We start from the raw sequence: 20,907 nt of genomic DNA on the forward strand, positions 1-20,907 counted from the left end.
TGAACCAAGCTACCGACCTTATTGCCTGACAGGAGCTGGCGACCCAGCCCAGGAGACAGGCGACAAACACGAGCCCCATATTTAAGATGTAGCTCAACCTTTGACCACTAGAGGTCTCCTGGAAAGCAATGACCCGTATAACCCGGTTTATCTTCCTTCAAACCAATAGACTTGTTGCACTAAGACTTGGCGAGCCTGCTCTGCTGGAGGCCGCCTTATTAATAACGCCACCCACCCCCACCGCTGACTACGGCGCCAGGCTTGGGAGGGGGAGGGGACTAGGCGGTGACTGACCCTCAAACACTGCTAGTTTTTCAGTCCACGAATCAGTCTGAGGACTCCGGGGCTACCCCCTCGAACCCCACTTCCTAACCAAGCAAGACGGGAGAGAGCCCCTAACTCGAGGTCCCCAGGTGGCAGCACGGAGTCCCACGGACTTCCAATCAGCGATGGACTAGCCAGCGGACCAATGTGCAGAATCACCTAGCATCAGGTCCACCAACAGGCCAGGATCCACCCTCCCCCGGCTTCGCCCCACTCCTTCCTCCCCGCCCCCCTTCATCTCCTCCCTTTGCCTCCCGATCGTCAAAGTGGCCGGAGTTTAGCTTGTGGAAGGAGATTAGGGAATCATTCACCGTCCCTGTTCTGATCCATGCGGTATTTTCTGCAAAAATTAGCTGCTTCTAGCTGGAAGAGGAAAGAAAAAAAGAGGGGGGAGGCGAGGGGGAGCGAGAAAGGAAACAGCCAGGTTGAATTCCCAGTCTTTATCAAGCAATTCGCTCACCAGTGAAAGCAAGCTGCAGTGGCAGATTCGAGCCACATGCGGTAGTGTGTAGCAATTAGTAGATAAAATGCTGACTAAAGTGCTAAAACATGAAGTATTATTGTAGCCAAGGTCAAAAATGCTTCAGTTGTCTTTTACAATTTAGGGGAGGGGGAGGCCCAGAGGTGCGCAGAGAGATTTGAATTTTCGAAATGGTTGCCTTCTTTCTTCAAACTGTACTTTTTTTTTATGATCCTGTTTATTATAGCCCAAGCTGCCTAATTATGTCACTGCTGGTTTTTGCAACTAACTTAATCCTCCTGATCCTTTATGAAACGATTCACAGACACTGAAAAAAAAATGTGGCTACTTACTCCCCCCTCCTTGAGGGGTGAGAATGATTTTTTTATTTTTTACCCTTCAAATAAACCAAATAAAACAGAGGGTTGGATTTTTGGACTAGCAAAGCAGCAGGAATATAGATGTGTAGGTACAGGTTCCTGTGTTTCAGTGTAAGAAAGAGCCCAGAAATAGTGGGTCATATAAACATACACTGCTTTCTTTCCCACTCCTCTTTTATACACATTGAGTCCCAGCTACAAGCTTTTTATAGATAAATAAAGCAGTTGCTTTCATGATTATAACTGTCCTGAATGGATTGTCTTCTTACAACATTCAATCTGTTTATGAGTATTTACTTTACATTAGCCCAAGGACCCTGCACTGCAGGAGTTTGCCTCTATTCCCCTGGGTGTCGGTGTCTCAAGTCTTACATCTGCTCTGTGATTGATGGAGCCTTGAATCCACGTTATTACTCTCTCACAAGCAGAAATCAAACAGGCTATTAACTACATTACTTCAAAGAACTGTTTCAATACAATCTCCTTATCTTAATTGAAACTTTCTTTGTATGGATATTTGCTACACAGATAATTTACAGGTGCCTATCAGCATCATGTTAAAGAGGTAAAATAGAGGATGTTTTTTGGTTTTGGTTTCTTTTTTTTTCTTTTCTTTTCTTTTTTTTTTTTTGTAAACACACACCATTGTGATCTGTGATTTTAAAAGCCATTTACAGGATTGGACCAGAGGCTTGATTTATTAGATTTTATTATTTTCATGGGGGTGGTAGTGGGTGGTGCTGTAAAAAGAGAGGGAAGATACCCCTGGGATCCAGTTTTGAAATTTAGCATTCATCTGATTACGAGACTGCAGATATTCAAAAATATTCAGACCTAGATCCCTGCAATTGTTAACATCTGAAAAACCTTATCGGGAGTTTACGAGAAGAGAGATTACTCAGCATGCAGCCCTAGTTCAGCTTCTACCTTGAAGAGACATAGAAACAGCGTTTCTAATTAGATGAAGTCCCTTACAGACACTTAAAGACTTACAGCACCAAAACCAGCAGAAGTTGCTTAGATGCTCTAAAGAGTTGTGTATTTTTTAAGAGAGAGATTTAATATACAATCCAGGGATACCCTCAGGCATTCTGTTAAGGTTTCCTGCATAAATGCTGCTGCATTGGTCATACAGGAAACTGACTCAGAGTCGATCTCAAACATGATCTTGTCAAAATACTGCAATTCAAGTTTTTAAATATAGGATGTCTTGAACTGGATGTATATATTCACGCTAACAGGACAGCGACTAACTGAAGCCTTAGGCATCTCCCCTGTATTTAAAAAAAAAAGATACGTAAAATACCCTTCAGTCAAGTCCATTCATATGTAAAAAAAATGAACAAAATGGGTTATTCTAATCAAACGTCTGCAGTATGCATCATAAAGTTAAAAAGAGAGAGAAAACGCTAGAGAGCTGTAATTTCTCTTTGTAACCCATGTTTATAAAATAGAAAGATCAGATGAAATTTCAAGGAAGATAATTAAAGAGTGATGTGCAAGTCATAATCTGGCTAATGCAAAGATGGGAGACTGCGAATTGTTACATTGTCCTCCTTCATGGTGCAGAGTTGTGATATTACTTTAAATTATTAAAATAGTTTTCATCTTTAAGAATACCGGCTCTCTGGCATGGGCTTTTATTACTTATTGTAATTGGAGGATCTGCCATTTTCTTTCGTTTATCTCTGTGTGTATAGAAACGAGATAGATCTTGCCTTTTATTACTTCCCCATGTTCTGAATCAAAAATGTGGTTTAGATAATGTTAAGTGCCCTAATTCTTACTGCAGCGGACGCAGACGTTATGAAAAGGCATAAAAATACACACAGAGGGTCTTTCCACCTCAAGTCACTGAATATGAGGCATTTGTGTTCTGCCGGGTGTATTAACTTCAGCCATGTGAATATAATTTTCATTAAAGTAATCCTGTTTCAACTAGATGCTGTGACTAGAGGTGAAACGTTGCGAAAGCGTTAAAAATAGCTTACTAGTAATTTCAACATCCTGTAATTTTATCACAGATCAAGTTTCAACTGTCATACTATACAGACCTTATTCCCCATATAGTACATGTTTACTTTTTTAGCATGCCAGACCCACTTTAGAAAGATTGGTGCCAATATAATAAAATCGGGGAGGGGGGGCGGGAGGCACTGGAAGGAGTGGGAGGAGAGCGGGGAAGGGGGTGGGGAGCGTGGGGGAAGCGAGTACACCATTTTACATCAACACTGCGAAAATGCAATCTAGCCTGGCGGAGGACGGGCAGCTGGGTCGGAGCGAGCGAGGGCTTTGCAGTCTCTGCCTGTTCCTTGTTCTGTCGCTCTTAAGTTTCTCTGTGTTTGCATAATAGCCGTGCATGCAAACCTCGCAATGCTCCAGGGCTCCAGAACAATAAATATACACATTTAAAACCTTTATTGTCTTACGGTTCATGCCCCCGGTTTTCAACAGCTTAATTTCTGGTTGTATTTAACTAGTTTGCAAATGGATTTTTTCAGTTTCAAACTATTATTGAGGAAGCTCCCCTCCCTTTTTTGGCGGGGGAGGGGATGGGGGTGGGGTAGGAGTCGGTATATTATTCCTGTAGCGCTGGGTTATATAAACACATTATCATTTGAGAGCGCCCTTGGCGTCCATCAGCATTGTAAACACGTACTAGTGTATATACTTCAAAATTAAAGAATGCACACGCAGAACCGGGAGCCTGAATTCATATTCCGAGCAGACTCGCTGCTCGCATTTATTGATTTATCATGCATCGTTTATTGTTCCAGTCCCTAAATGCAGTCGCTGTCCGTTCAATATTGTTTGCAAAATCCTGAGATGTTTGTGCATTGCTCACTTGTCTTTCTGGGTTTTTTTTTCCGCTGAGTATTTTTTTTTTTTTGCGAAGCGAACAAATGCATTAATATTTATATGTTTATATAATCGATAACCCACTTTTCCCTTCCATGTAAATAGGCATCAAAAGATAATTTAACAGATTAGTTCTCGAAAACATGGCAGTGAGGAAGCGTAATTTAACTATCAAACAAATCTACATGTCTAATAACAGCAAATCTGCTAAGGAGCATTAGAAAGAGGAGCAGCGCCCCGGAATCTCTGCAGGAAATGTTCTTTATATTAGACATATACAAGCAGGTCCTGTCAGATGCAAAGCGGAGCTCGCGAGCTCTCGTCTCCTCCAAAAATCTCACTAGACGACACCCCTAGACAAGGGAGATTGGGAAGAGGGAGATCTCATCTTCACACAGTTTTAGGGTGGATTTTATTTTTACAAACCTTCCTATATGTTTTTTGCCTTGATCCATCCGCTTCCCGCCGAGATCGGACAGAACCTTACTTCCGATTATGAATTTGATCATCCCACATTTGGAAGGAAACCTACACAGTTTTGACAGGAGCTGAAAATTGAGTCGTCAGAGAAATATTAGGACATATTTTCAATCATTTTGGTGCCGAAGGGGAGGCAAGAGCTCAGTTTTATATTGAGACATTACGCCAGCTTAAGGCAGAGAATGTTTTTCCCTGCCAGGACCTGATGCAATCCATTCAAGCCAACAAGTTTGGAGAGAATGTTGAGTTCAATCAATTCAGAACGTCGAGATGGAGCCCAACTCACTCCAGGTATTTCGCTCTCCTCCGCTCCTCCGATCCCGGCACCCCCCGGCACCCCCCAGCCCCCCAACTCACCCACACCTCTGCACCCACCCACACCCCCCACAAACTTTTCACCAAACTTTTACCCTCTGCATCCCCCCAAATCATTTTTATTGTTTAAAAAAATCCCTGCACTGATCATACATACATAATGTAATTTTACCGCCTCAGATGGAGAAGTAGGGAGAGGTGGCGGTGGGGGTGCCCGGAGTTTTTTATTTTTTTTAATTTTTTTTTTTTTATTTTTAAGGGAGGCAGAAAATTTGTGGGCTCTATTATTTTTCCACCCAGCTTTATATCTGTTGGCTCTTCTGTATTAAGTGTGGATGTCTGTGTGTAAATGTGTCTGGGAATAGATGTTTGTGCTCTGATGGCTACGTTATTTATTTGGTGCTTTTTTTCCCCTGCAGTGGGTCGGCTCACCGTGTGGCTTGCACGGACCTTACATTTTCTACAAGGCTTTTCAATTCCACCTTGAAGGCAAACCAAGAATTTTGTCCCTTGGCGACTTTTTCTTTGTAAGATGTACGCCAAAGGATCCGATTTGCATAGCGGAGCTCCAGCTGTTGTGGGAAGAGAGGACCAGCCGGCAACTTTTATCCAGCTCTAAACTTTATTTCCTCCCAGAAGACACTCCCCAGGGCAGAAATAGCGACCATGGCGAGGTGGTAAACTTATATCTCCCTCTCTTCTTTCTTTATTATCCCCCCCCCCCCTAGTAATGCTTATTACAGGGCAAGCTTGAAAATACTGTATTCACTTCTGCAGGCGAGCAGGATCGACTCCTTTTTTAAAGGGGTAGCGCCACTAGCTGGGGCTCGAGTATTTTGCCATTGTCAGAGTTTGGCTGTCAGCTTTACAAAGAGGATCCAACTGCTGATTTTAGTCAAGATCAAATAACTTGTTCGAGAAGGGTTTTGTTCAAGGATGTGTGTGTGTGTGTGTGTGTGTGTGTGTGTGTGTGTGTGTGTAATCGTTCTCTCTCTTGCTACTGCCGCTTGAACATCACATGCTTTTTTATATTTTTTGCCTTTTGAAAATTTTACCTTCGCGTCTGGCTCGGTCGGGGCTGGGTGGATTTCTTTCGGTGGGTTTCGATATTGTTCACTTTTTTTTTTTTAAAGTAAGTATTTGATATGTTTAAGAGGGCGGAAATTACGAAATGGAGGCAGAGTGAGATCAAAAGCTATTGAGTTGGCAAAGACGTGTTGAATAAAGTGATAAATGACAGGTACTGGAATAATACATTCAAATAACTTGCAGATCTGCCCGGGCGGATTTCAAAGCGGTCGTGTAACCGGCACAAACACGTTAAGCATTAACAACTATCTCTCGCCCCCACCCCCCTCCCCCTCGGACAAGCCATTTGATGTTCTAGTTCTCAATTACTCCACGCAAAGTGGACGTCTTCCAGCGCGATCTTCTGGGATGTGTGGGACCGGGACGGGGGAGGGAAGGGCAGAGGGGTGTGTGCTCGCCCACTGGCCCCGCGGGTCCCGCGGCCTCCGTGCCCAGACGGCGCTCCCGGGAAGGGTGGGGAGGGACCGAGCTTCGCCGGCACGTTTCTGGGCGGCCGCGGGGGCGCTAGCCGCGCTCCCGGGAGGACGCCCGAGGTGAGCTGCTGTCACCGGGCGCCGGGGCGGCCGCCTCCCTTCGGCTCTGTCATTTCATGTGTGACCGCAGTTCTGCGGGCTCCCCTCGTCAGCTGACCGACCTCAGCGCCGCGATACCCACCGGGGGAACTATTTTGGGGAGGCAGTGCCCTCGGTGCGGTGGGGAGGGAGGGCGCGCGGCCGCCTGGCAAGGCTTTGTGTTTCCCAAGCGAGAGCAGGGTGATCAAACTGAGACTTTTGAGGGCAGCTAGCTCTGTGCCAGGCCCTCGAGCTTTCGAGGTAGGTGTAGGATCTTTTTGTTAAATGAATGGTTCCGCGTTTAACTCATCCCGGAGCGTAGAGCTGCCTGCCAGTCCTTCCAGAATCCCTTGGTCTGATGGAGTTGATTTTACTTTTGGCATCGCCAGTTCACTCCCTCTCCCAGGCTCGAATTACCCATCAGTGGTCTATGCCGGTTAATTACTGGAGTTCGTCAAAACCTTCGCCCTCGGATCTGCCTCTTCGGAAATAAGCCCCGCCCCCCTCTCCGAATGCCGCCTCCCCCCCCCCCCCCCCCCCCCGCCGCCTTCCACCGCCAGCTTTGGGTTTTAAACGTTCTTACTTCCCGACGTCTGCCTGCAATTTTACAAAGGTGTTGTTTGGAAATACTGTGAAAAATCCTGCAACCTACCAACAGGTTGAGCTCTTCCCCCTCCCGAGGTCTAGCTCGGCCCCCTCCCCCGACCCAACTTTCCTGCGCAGCTGTCTTCCTCCCCTCCCCCTCCTGATTTCTTATTATTTGCTTTTCAAATTTATTACTTCAACATGGCCTGTGATCTGGAAAAGGGAAGGATTAAATATCCAGAAAAGAGCTGGTGCCTAATAGACTTCTGACTAAACCCAGAAGGAAATTATTCAGTGTTTTATGAGATATTTTGTGGTCACACACACTCTCTCTCTTTTTTTAATTGAAATTGAAATACTTTTAAAGACCCCAAGTTGACCCCACTTGGTCCAGTTTTAATTTCTGTTGGTGTAATTAAATGGTGAATTCTGATTTAAGAATAAAAACAATAATAGCCCAAGGTTGCATCTGTTAGAACTGCTGGTAATGGATAGATATACAGTACTTTTAAACACACGATTTTTAAAAAATTGTTCATTAAGGGGAAATGAAAGTGAGCCGTTGTAATGATCTGTACATTTCGTCACTGCTATATGAGCCATACCTAAGAAAATTAATCTTGCCATTTAAAAGTAAACTCTAGGGGGTTTGGGGAGGGAGATGGCTCTATTTATAATCCTCAGCTGCGTATACATCGTCTAATATTATGCATGATTTGTTTTTTAATGCTAACACGGCTGGTAATTAGCTGTATGATTATACTTGTATATTTCATTAGGACTTTGGCTGATGTCATTGTGAATTATTCAGCCATATTAAAACAATTTTCAATTGAGATAATGACACGCCTCAAAATTATGCAAATGCAGGCTGCATTGTGCAAAATAATTATGACAAATGTAAAGCAGGTAGAAAGTTTCCCAATGCAGATCGGTTTTCCACCCTGGTGATGTCATTTCCCCCCTGGCCTAAGTTAGTCATTCATTAGCTGAATAGCAGCAGCCGTCTCCTCTGGAGGAGAGCCTACAGAAACCAGCATTTACTGCAGGCACCTAGAGGGGGCAACAGGGTCCTCTCATTAAGAAATTTGCTTTGTTTTCACTTACTCCATTAACTTGTTTATATACAGTGAGATGATTTTTGTTATTGATTTTAAATAGTTTTGAATGATGCATTTGCCATTTGCAAAGTGTGACTGAACGAGAAAGGTTTCTTGGTGATGTGCACGGTTACTTGGAGAAAATGTTCAGCACATTTAATCAGCCAGTACAGTTTATTTTAAGTAACCAAATGGAGGTTAATAATTTCTTGATTGCGCTGACATCAGCATCCATTTCAAAAGGACAGCCAGGACTCAGTATGCTTTTTTGGTTTAAGAGACCCATTCTGTCTATTTATGATTTCTTGAAATGTAAAGACGTCAGTTCTAAAAGCAGGAAAATTATCATTGTGCGAGATTAGAAATAGCGTCCCTGTGTGGTTTGCTGTGATCTGCAGAGGGCCTTTTTGGGGAATATTTTATTGATCCTTGCAATAACTGGAAGAGGCTGGATAAGGCAGGACTTTGTATGCCATTTTACAGATGGAGACAGAGGCTTAGGGAGATTATGTGGTTTGTCAAAGGTCACCAGAGTAGGACCTAGGTCTTCCTAAATTTTAGGGTTGGTTTATCTTCCCACTGAATCCCACCCTGCTTAATGCATCATATTATATTCTAGAAGTATGTACTAATGTGGGCAGGTGCTTGTTCATTTTAGAATCATGACTAGTCAATCAGTTTTGCCAAAGGTCACTAGATTTTAGGTAGAAGAACCATTCTTATTTTATAAAGTTCCGCTAATTCTAGCTAGTGGTAGCTAACAAGAATAGTTGCATTTTAGTACCATGATTCATCACCATTGACAATTTATTGTTAGTTGTACTGATTATGATAATGACTTGCATACTTACATGCACTGCTGCCTTCCCATACTTCCAGAACTGGCCTCTGGTGTTGAGGAAGAGCAGTCCAGAGTCATGTCTTTTTTTTTTTTTTAATGTTTATTTATTTTTGAGAGAGAGACAGAGCATGAGTAGGGGAGGAGCAGAGAGAGAGGGAGACAAAGAATCCGAAGCAGGCTCCAGGCTCTCCTGCACAGAGCCCAACAAGGAGCTCGAACCCACAAACCGTGAGATCGTGACCTGAGCCGAAGTCGGACGCTTAACCGACTGAGCCACCTGGGCACCCCCAGAGTCGTGTCTTGATTCTGCAGCTTATTATTTGTTTGACCTTGAACCGTCATAAACACTCTGAGCCTTAGCTTCTTTAGCAGTGAAATGGGAACAATAATAAGGCTGACTGTCTATGGCTTGTTGTGAATATGTATGGACAAAAGTACTTCATTAACTGTGTAGTCCTTACATAAATAGAAAAGAGTAATGATTATGGTGGACTTTATGCTAGATATTCTTAATTTATAAACGATAAGCAGAATAACTTTTATGTCTGTGTGGAGGTTCCCAGGCCTAATCATGATACTGTCTTAAATTACCATGAAAGTGAATAGCAGGGCCATATACAAGGAGTTAAGTGTCTTTAGTAATTACCCACAATTGCCATTCAGCCAGTATCTCTTCAGAGGAGGAAAATGGCAAAGTAGGCGGGTAATTGGTTCTGTTACTGGGTAACTTCTGATTACATTCATTTTCAAAGTGCCAAGCGCTTAATCTATTGGCAATATACCCCCTTAAAATAGGTGGATGTGCAAGCTTGGATTCCAGCCTGACCATGGGCTAGATTCTACAAGAAGCTTTACTGGTCACCTGCAACTGTGAGTGTGGATGAGTAAGCCAGTTCTGTCAGGAAGTCAGGATCTAGCACATCTGGGCATTACAGAGGCTAGCATGTAGTCAGGATTTCTAAAAGTGCTTACCTCATTAAAACTTGTCAAAATTTCATATTCCAAAGCGCCTGTTGAAATTAACTCAATTAGAATCTCTGGAATTGGGGTCAAGGATCCTGCGTTTTGAACAGTCTTGCTTTAGCTGTGTGATCTTGGGCAAGTTTTAAACTCTCTGTTCCTCAATTTTCTCATCTATAAAATGGAGACATAGTGCCTACTTCTGAGGATTATTTTAGAGATTAAATGAGTTAATACATATAAAGTGTTTACAGTTGGCATATGGAAGAATCTTCAGTAATGGGTGACTCATTATTATTATCATTAACATTCGTATTACTGTTCTCCTTGAAGTTTGAGACGACTACCATAGACCTTCCTAAAGAAAGGTTTTCTCTATGAGAAGACGGCACGTAGGTTAGTTTACTGGTACAGATAGCCAATACAGGTCTCCCCAAATCAGGTTGGCTTTCATCCATGTGATGGGTTTAGCTATGTCACCAAGATAAAAAACTCCTTGAAGATTTACATGTTTGTATTGAGGTATGCTGTCTGTCATCTGGATCGGCAGGATTTGTTTCAAAGATTGCCTGATTGTATCATATCTCAGGTTGGTCAGACACATTCTGAAATCCAGGAGGGGCTGGATGGCTACTCAGTCTCAGGTCTGTACCCATGAGCTGGCTTTTAAAAATTTCTGACACCTCTTCAGTGACCTCACTGGCCTTGGACAATTTCTTTAACTTTTCCAAGTCTTAGTTTCTCCATCTGTAAAATGGACTTAATGATCTCTACTTTGCCAAGAGAATTAGAAATAATAATAAGAAAGGCCTGCTAACTAACATAGTACTTAATACACAAGAGCTCAGCAAAGGATAGATGCAGTTATATTAGTTATTATTATTTTTAGAAATGATTGTAAACTATGAGAAGGAGTAACTTAACTGGCTGGCCCTTTAGAACTAGGGTGAGAACTGATGAATTATATGGAGAGAATTTATTGGACTGTGACAAGTATCAGCGAACTAAGGCTGGAGGGCCAAATCTGAACCACTGTCTGTTTTTGTAAATAAAGTTTTATTGGAACATAGTCAGACTCATTTGTTTACACATTGTTTATAGCTGCTCTCAGGTTCCAGTAGCAGAGTCGAGTAATTGTGACAGTGACCATATGGCCCACACAGTGGAAATTATTTACTATTTGGCCCTTTACAAAAATGTCTGCTGACCCTTGGCCTGTGGAGTTGATCTGAAATAGGGAATGTGATTGTGTACTTTTTCTCCTTCTTACTTGGGTTGGAACAAGATCCAGTAAATATTAAGAAATAATTTAACATTAATATGTCAAAAATATTTACATAAACAAATCTCTGTTTTAGCATTGAGTCTAATGACGTTAAAAGTTGAGAATCAGTAGAATGTATACTGAGTTATATTTTGTATGGTTAAGATCCTAACTCCAGCAAATATTGGTATCATCGGTCTTGAGTTAATCAAAAACTACTTATTGAATGCTGACCATGTACTTAGAGCTCTGCTAGGTGCAGAGATGGTTGCAAACAGTTCGTGGTGTGACCCTGTTTCTCAAGAAGCTTATCAATCTTGGTAGAGAGATGAGATCAACACGTTTTTAAAAAGGTAAAAACAGCAAAAGACGTTCTATAACACGGAGAATTGTGTTGACAATAAATGCAACATGTGGTCAAGGGAAGGCTCGCTATCTGCATGATTTTGGAACAAGAATTTATTCAGTTCCTCAGATGCTGATTGAAAGTTTACTATGTGCTGAACAACGGGATACAGAGATGAAGGAGAATGGCCTCAGCCCTGAAAGAGCTCATAGTTTACCCTCTTGGACAGACATGGGTCACAGAAAAGCTGTCAGACTCTCTCTGTGCTTCTTAGTTAAAGTGGAGATTAACTAAAGTCACTATTTATAGCCTTTCATGATCTTTCTGGAAACTAGAAAGTATTGTCTTTATCTTCGAAGTCTCATTCACTCAGTGCTTATTTATAGAGCACCTACTTTGTGCCAGAGCCTGTTCTAGGCCCTGGGGATACAGCCGTGAACAAGATAGGCGAGAATCCCTGCCCTCAGGGTTCTTACGGGGCCTTGGTAGGTTTGAGCCTCCCCTGTACTTTGCACATGTACGTTCTGTGATGCTTATCTGTGTTCTTTCCCTTTGCCTCTCACTCCCGCCCCCCTCCCCACCCCAGGGTGGTTCTCAGGAACTGAGGGTTGGGCCTTACTCACCTCTGGGTCCCCATACCTTATTCAGCGCTATTCACTAAGTATTTATTGAATAACTGAATGACATAAGTCATTTAAAATGTCCTTTCCCACCACCTGCTTTCTTTAAGCTTGGCCCAGCGTCTTCTGGCAGAGGACCCACTGTCGGCCATTCACACATAGGCCAGCTGCAGCACCCCATCTCACACTTTTTATTTCTCTTCTAAAATCCACGGTTGTCTTGCACCGAGGATATGAAACAGCGTACAGGATTTTCTTGAGGCGTACTCACCAAAGAAATCGGTGCCTATTTGGGACTGGATGATGAGGCTAAGAGCCAGCATCTCTATCCATTTGAATACTTTTCCAACCTTCGGCCCTCAGCCCATAAAAAGTCAGGGCTGTGGGGTGGCACTCTGAGCAAAGAGTGGACTTGAGGGGAACAGTCCCTCCTCACCTGAGTGTGGTTGCAGCTACTTCCAGCCAGCATGTTTTTCAGACTGATGGTCTTAACTAGGCCAGTGTTTGATGGTGAGTCAAAATTGTAAGCAATTAAAACGTCCCTTGACATTTAGAGTGTCAGGCACATACTAAGGAAATGTTATTTTTATGAAGTACACGAGTCCATACATGTAAATACTTGGTTATTAATTATGAATCAAGCATACCATTGTTCGTAGCGGCATCTAGTGATACATGATGCAAGCCCATTTATCAAAGTCTGGTTTTAACCGATATCCAGAATATAATTGCTCAAATCAAATGTATTTGCGTGTCATTTATTATAGCCAGGGTAGTTGGATGTTTGCCATCTTCCACTCAGAATAATATTGTAGCCTGTGATTACCCTTTGGTTTGGCTTTTAAAGAAATTTCAAACAAATTTATCGGTTGTTGGATGAAGGATTCATTGGCTTCTCAGAGAGGTGGTCATGGGTTTCTTGCATTTCTCGAAAAATTTGCTCCCATGCCCTTGCACAGGCACGGATGGCTTTTTCCAGCCACACCGTGATCTTTGCCGGCCCACTGGAGATTAGAACCCGGACCTTGGCCTTCAGAAGCACGGATCACATCCTGGCCTGTGAGCATCCGTATCCACAACACATTTCAAGCATGCAGATGATGATTATTACTGAAAGGGTGCTTTAGAATCATGCTAATGGCATCAATCTGTAGCACACACGCGTAAATTAATTCTGCTTTTAAAATCAGATGCACTGTTAGCAGCGTCAAAGATGGATATTTGACATTTATCACACAGACGAGGACGTGTGGTTTAATTACATGAATTTTCTATAGAATCTCTGTGGCTGTATAAATAGACGCACGGTAGTGTATGTCCTTACCCACGTGACCATCAAGTTCACAGCCCTGTCTCCATTCTTGGCCCACGGTGAGGAAAATGGAGGAGAGGCCATGTGTTACTAGTCAAGCTAGTGGCCCCACGGACATCTTTCCCCCCACCTTACCTTTCCTTTTTCGTGACTCGGAGCACACCCAGGCTGCGGAACACCCCCCCCTCCTCCCCAGCATTGAGTTCCAAGCCTGATCAGTGGCACTAAACATTAAACTCTTGTCTTTGAGAATAATAGGCTTTGCTTTCTACACCCTCAAGCATGTTGAGCTACTGTGCAGGCTGGAAAATAAAAATGTTCTAATTGTGTCTTTTAAATAAGCATAGGAGTGAATTAATTAGACCATATTTTGTCTTTAGTTGCTTAGTTACACAATAGTATTCCTGAGCACGAGAAGATAAATTGGTTCTTTTTGTGCTGCCTGTCCCTTAATCATAATTACTGTATTGCTTAGGAGAGTAAAGCATACATAGATTTTGAATTTTTTATTAATAGTCAAAAATATGCATATGATATATAAAGTATATGCTGTTCAACCTGTTTTATATGCTTTTATGTGGGAAGAAGTTTTATTGTGGTGGTAACATTTGCATTAGTTGCTCAAAGATGTAGTTCTGGGAAATACATAATTGAAATGTTTTTGAATTGCTTTTTCTGGCCTTTTCAATCTTATTCAAAATAATAGTGCCTCCAGTCTTGGAGCAGTCATTCTCATTTGATTTAACATCTTTCTTTGCACTGCATGTGTGGTGCCCAGCTTTAACCCTGCAGAGCCTACACGAGGCTGTGATTCATAGGCCTCAGATGTCGCGCCTTACGTTTTGGGGCTCACGCTGTCAGGGGTCGGAGGCAGCAGGGCTGTGGAGCACCTGCATCCTGCCGCCATGAAATGCCCCTTGCTCTTGGCACACCTCCACGTTCCTTGCAGCAGGCCCCAGGGTTAGAGATCGTAAGTGTGTATTGTAGCTTGGGCTGGACAACGCTCTGTGCTTGCCTTCTGGGGTCTTGGAAAATGGGATGTTGCTACTGGAACTTGGGTGTCTGGCCCCCTACCCCCACCCGCCACCAGGGAGGCAGCAGGAGTTGGACAGCTTGATATAGTTATTGAACAATGGGAGAGTCTGGCTTAAGACCCAAGATGCATGCTGGGTAAATGTATGTGAAAATTGACCCCATTGTTCTGCTGTATTTGAAAAGCAAGTAAATTATTTACAGATATTTGCTAATTAAAGCCCATGTTGTTTTACCAGCACAAAAGAACACAGTATAACTGGAGACAAAGAACTAAGTGCAAATAATTTAAATTTGCTAATTCTGTGTATTCTTCTTAAGGGAGGAATATGTTTTAAAAATATGTACATGTACATATACATATTCATTGAAGTGTGTATGTACATACGGATATGGACGTGTGGTTTTTGTTTTGTTTTTACCCCCACATGGGAAGTCTTCCATGCTACAGAGATAACAGGCCAAGTTATCACCAGTTCCTTGTCCCTGGGCCTGCCCCAAGCCCCCTGTGGAACATGGAGTTGGAAATCATTTTGACAGAATGCTGTTTTCCCTTTAGTCCAAGCTTTGCTCACCATCATCTGGTTCGAGCTCAGCTTAGGGTACCACTGGACAAAAACAAACTATCCAGATAGTATGCCAGCGAATAAAAATGTTCTTCCTCATTGCCTTCTTCTCTGACTTTCCCCAACAACAGACTCAGGTTTAGATGTTTTTCCTCCATGACCACCCAGCTTTGGGGACATTCTGGTTGGAAATTTGCATTGTAGAATGAAGACCTCTGACATGGGGTGAAGGGTTCAGAGGTGGAGAAGGTTGCTAAGAACATTCTCAGATTCTCAAGAATCCTTCTGGCTGGAACGTTGGCAGATCTGTAGGTGTGGCTGGTCTCTCTGGATCTGCCATCTGCACAGACATGTTTGGTTTTAGGCGTGACTGGCTGGACGTCCCTTGTCTTTGTTGATAAAGAGGATCAGGAAGACTTTCCATGGTCATCTAAGAAAAAGACTCATGTCTGATTTGTCATGGACATCTTATCGACTTGCAAAATGTTCAAGAGAGCGAGTCTAGCCCCCTTTATTCAATGGACACAGAAAGGCCCAGGAAAATCTTGGCCACATGCTCAGAGTTCGTGAGTGACAAGTAGAACTAGAAGCCTGCGCCCTCAGGCACAGCAGGTCTCCTGCTTTGAGGAAGGACTGCTCTCTTAAGGTTGTACTCTGAGGAAAGTAGGCAAGAGTTTCACATGGGTGTATTCAGGGCGGGTCATTCGAGCGGCCTGTCTTATACCAGGAGATGATGCCTCTGTGGTATATCACTCATAAAATCACTAATGACAGTATGGACTTTAATGCCAAGATACTTACCCAAGGGTCAGTGATGACACAGAAACTAGGCTGGATATTCACACTCCCCTCTAGACCTTACCTTCATTTCCTCATTCTTTCCTGAATTTAGCAGGGCCCTCTGATGGTAACATTTATACTGGCTTAAGAAAAGCTTTGCCAAGATGGCACTCTTGGTGATAAATGGAATTGGCATTCCTGCTACATCTGATATTCATGGATGCTTTCTTTCATTCAGAAATGTTTATCGCATGCCTACTATGTGTCGTGTCTCTACAATGGGGATATGAGAGTTGACTAATACACAGATATAGATTTCTGTTCTCATAGAGCTTACTCATTCTCTCATAGTAAGGAAGGGAAAGCAACCTGACTGAGTTTTCCAAAATGGAGGAAACCCATCTCCATCATCTTAGAACCCTATTCATACATTTTCTCCTAAAGGTTTCTCTTCTGCACATTCCAGAGAAATAGATTTCTGTTCTCATAGAGCTTACTCATTCTTTCATAGTAAGGAGGGAAAAGCAACTTGATTGAGGTTTCCAAAATGGAGGAAACCCATCTCCATCATCTTAAAACCCTATTCATACATTTTCTCCTAAAGGTTTCTCTTCTGCACATTCCAGAGAAAATGCCCCAACTTACTGTTTTTCAAAACCATCTGCAAAAATTTTACCCATGGTGTTTTCAATGAAGTTACATTTTCTGTTTATCGACTAGCTATTAGTGTCAGGCATTGCATATATCTTGGTATGTAAATTAAATGCTCATTTAATTCTCAAAGAAATTCTCTAAGGTTGGTTGTATTGTAGCATTTCATACTTTATAGATGAGGCAACTGAGGCCAGGGAGGTTAAGTGACTTGCCTAGGGTCGCATACAGTTAAGACTCAGAGCCAGGATTGAAACCTGGATGTCCTCAATTCTACCAGGACTCTGACCTTCGTGTCCCCTATCACTTTAGAATATATTGAGGGACTAATATTGGGACTTTCATCATTTACTGACCTATTCTCCAATTAGGCCTTCATGAACATTGTTTATTTTAGTCCTTCATTTATTTGTTCAGTATAAAACTCTTGAAAGCTTCTATCCTGCTCTCTAGGAACGTGCAAATTGGCAGTTGACTGATACACAGATGACTCATAATAATACTGTGCACTCGAGGAATAAAACGTTTAAATGGGCTCCTTAAATCCCATGCCCCCCAAGGCAGGCACGTGGTTCCTCTTGCACATTTCACAGGAGAGGAGACTCAGGCTCCGTCCCTCCAGAGTGCCTTCTGCGTGCAGGCCAGCACAGGCCCTGGCGGGACAGAGGTGGGAAAGAAACCAGGCAGATCCTGCCTTCACGGAGCTTCCTGTCAGGTGGGGAGTACATAATCAATCAAACAATCACAAGTCATGGGTGATTGTGTGGCAAGGTCAGTGTGATGAAGTGAAAATATATGGACCTGTGACAGGGGTGCCGATCTCGTTGGGAAGCTGTATGAAGGCATTTTGGAAAAAATAACATTTGAACTCAGGTCTAGAGAGATTCTGATGAAGATTGGGAAGAGGTTTCTTGCCACGATGTGCAGAGTCCCTGCAGGATGATTTCTGGGCTGAGCCTAATCTTGGTGAATCCAGAAAACAGATTAGAGATGGCCACTGATGCCCACTGGAGGCACCTATTTTTCTATTCTAGATATCAGTGAGACACCTACCTAGCATCTTCAGAGCTGATTTACACTGGCTGGCTGTGGGGGTATCGAAAACAGGGGTCAGCAAACTAAGGTCAATCTGGTCAGCTACCTGTTTTGTGAATAAAGTTTTATTGGCACACAGCCACACCCAGTTGTTTGCAAATCGTCTCTGGCAGCTTTCATATTGTAGTGACAGAATTCAGCAGTTGTGATAGAGACCATGTGATGTACAGAGCTGAACATACTTACTATCTGGCCCTTTTGCAGAAAATGTTTGCCTGACCCCTGGTCTAAATATATATATATATATATATATATATATATATATATATATATATAATGTTTTTATTTATTTTTGAGAGCGAGTGCAAGCAGGGGAGGGAGGGAGAGAGGGAGACAGAGGATATGAAGCAGGTTCTGTGCTGACAGCAGCGAACCCAATATAGGGCTCGAACTCACGACCGTGAGATGATGACCTGAGCCTAAGTCAGACGCTCAACTGACAGGGCCACTCAAGTGCCCCTAAAATGATATTAGTAAAGGTAATAGTAAACTGTATGGTTATGGTTTCATATGTGACCTTTTATTTACTTCTTACGATGATAATGCTATGAGGTAGAATGTAATGTCATCTCCATTTTCCAGAAGGGCAAACTGAGAGGTTAGGTGACTTGTGGAGGTTTCTAAATTCCTTCATCAGGTAAGTTCCCAGAATGGGAACTTGAGGTGTCTTGATTCCAAAACACAGATGGCAAAAACGGCATGGCATCCTGCTGACAAATGGAGGAACTGTATTAGAAACGAACTACTAACACAGGCAGTCTTAGAAAAAGGGTGTAGAACTCATTGAGGCATCCCCCAGTGAAGTAAAAGGCCATCTTTCAAGGCCCTGTTCAAAAGCCACCTCCTCCATGATGTCTTCCACTGTGTAGAGAAGAAAGGGACCTAGAGCTCATGCACCTGTGTAAGTGCCCACCAGGCCAGGCAGGTAAGATGAGGTGGAATGAGCCAGGTCTGGGAGAAAATATCGTGCTTGAGGGAAGCAGGGAGCACGTGGCTCCTTTGAATCGTGCCTCTCTCATCCTGCCGATCACTGCTGGGCAGGAATGTCATTTCATATTGCCAGATCTCTCCATTTTTCAAGAGAAGTGTCAGAAATCCAGATTTTCATGTAAGTTTAGTTGGCGGTTTGGTCCAACTTTCAAAAACACTGTGGGCCAAACAAAACATGTCTTCAGTCTAGACGTGTCCCCCGTTTCCCAGACTGCCACCTTGCACTCTCTAGAGCAAAGCTTTGGATTGTTACAGTTTTTAAACTTTTCTTGTATTTGGTCCATTTTCTGTAAATAAAGCAAAAGGAACCTACTGGTCCTAAAGGGGCAGCAAAGGAAAGACGAGGGGAGAGCCAGTAGACCAAGTCCTCACCATTCTCTCTAGCCAGAGTTCCAGGGTCTGGAGGGACGGAAGGACTGGTTGTGCCAGGACACCAGGGCTCTGTGTTGGTGCCCATAGTAAGTCCTAAGGGTGCAGGCACTGGCTGTGAAAAGTGTGTGTGACTGGGAGCATGGCCACCAGTAGCCATGCTGAAAGTACCCCAGAGGAGGGAACCTTGTGAGCAGGCCCTTGAAAATAACCAAGGCTTTCACAGAAAAAGATTTTTGAGGAGTGAGGGGGACAGAAGGGGACGTCCTTGGCAGAAAAAGCTGTAGGCGGGTAGGAAGAGAGGACATAGCAATATCAGATATGGTCTGAGCTGGGCAAGAGGGCAGGGGTTTAGTGGAAAATAAGGTAGACTGAGGCCAGACTTCAGGAGGTCTAGCAGGTCAGACTTGACTGGAATCTGAAGGCAGTTCTGATTAACAATTTCACATGTGCATTTGATTTTTCTGGTTAGAATATAAACTCATAGTCTGGAAGTGTGAGAGAACCAAATATGAATACTTACTTTGCCAGTTAGGAGCCGGGTGTCATCCACTTAGTTAATCTCTCTGGGTCTCTGTTTCTTTATCTGTAAAATGGGTTCAGCTTGCTGGACTGTGAATCCCAAATGAAATTTATGTGGGCACAGAGCACCAAACCATGGCCTGGCTTCTCCTAGGCCTTTCGCAGATGCTAGCTATCGACCCCACCCTTGCTGGTCAAGGGCCAAATCCTAACATTATTGTCTCAGTGAAGACTGTCATGGTGCTAGATTGTTAATAGCTTATTAATAGGTAACTTATTGGTTGAGCCGTTGGACTACTAACTATTGTATGAAAATGATAATTGAAAAAACTGTCAATTGGCATAGAGTTAAACTTCCTGGATTCCCATCTATCCTGAGACTTTTCTGTTTCGGTGCAGAGCTTTTGATCCATGTTTGAGGTTTCCAGTCAGATCTCCATTCTGTTCTGTACCATTTAGGTCTTAAAGGACCTTGAGGGAGCATCTATTCCATCAGCCACAACAAAATAGGATGAGGTGGGAGAGTGATGGTGTCAAGAGACAAAATCTGCATTCTAGATGTTCCATATTGGTACACCAACGGAAGTTCAAACCTGCTGCTTCTCAGGTTCCTCCCCCTCCACAATGCCACCTCCAGAAGACTAGAGTTGATCTACTGAATGTGCACAACTTTGAATTTATTTTAAGTACTCTCACTTTCCCTTCATTAAAAAAACAAAAAGCCTCTCCTTTTTCCCATTCTTAACCACCTCCCTCCCAATTTAAAAATGCGTTTCACCTCCTAGATGCCTCCTCTCCCTCCTCCTCCTGTGGTGGTGGTGATAGCAAGTGTATTCTCGCACACATCTTTAAAATGTGCAAGGCAAGGTTCTGTTAAAAAGCAAAAACACATCAGCAAAAGGATGCGAAGGGAAGGGAAGGGGGTCCCAGCCAAAATGGCTGGGGAATCTCAGACGAAGGATCTTCAAAATAGAGACTGCCTGCTGGGCCATTAAATCCTTTTGCTTTGGGTTAATCCCACAGTGTATATCAGATTACTAGAATTCAGATGGAAACCCTGATGTAGTACTCCGTCTCCTCACCAAATTATTCCAAAATCGAGTGTACATGGGTTATAAATACAGAAAATAATTGAATTCTGTGTGTCTTAAGTGAAATAATCTGTTCCATTCTGTTTCTTGTGAATATTCTCCATAATAGTCTAATTGTGTTTTGTGCTCCTGGGAGCTGAATGTGTGTTCAGCAACAATGCATTGGGTTGTAAAATACGCATCCCCAACTATCTGGGCAGGCAAAAAAGATTGAGTAAAAAGGCTGAAGATGTTTTTCCTAATGCAAATTGTATGAGTCACATAAATGGTAGTGTCTTTTAAAATTATCAACAGGCTCTGGGTTTTTGTCTTTACAGTTATAGGT

General features: G+C 43.0%; 1 protein-coding gene across 1 annotated transcript in view; it reads left to right on the forward strand.

The window, feature by feature from the left end:
- Nucleotides 1-4,707: 4,707 nt before the first annotated feature.
- ARID5B (AT-rich interaction domain 5B) overlaps nt 4,708-20,907 on the forward strand; it is a 179,937-nt gene continuing 163,737 nt past the window's right edge. Inside the window, exons 1-2 of the mRNA XM_047072823.1 lie at nt 4,708-4,794; nt 5,238-5,492. Coding sequence (XP_046928779.1) covers nt 4,774-4,794; nt 5,238-5,492 — 276 coding nt within the window. The 5' untranslated portion in view covers nt 4,708-4,773. The remainder of the gene's footprint in view (nt 4,795-5,237; nt 5,493-20,907) is intronic.

The sequence above is a fragment of the Lynx rufus genome, unplaced genomic scaffold (genome assembly GCF_022079265.1).
Source record: "Lynx rufus isolate CCGP_SWC_20201006 ecotype Redwood Valley unplaced genomic scaffold, mLynRuf1.p SCAF_11, whole genome shotgun sequence".
Taxonomy (NCBI): domain Eukaryota; kingdom Metazoa; phylum Chordata; class Mammalia; order Carnivora; family Felidae; genus Lynx; species Lynx rufus.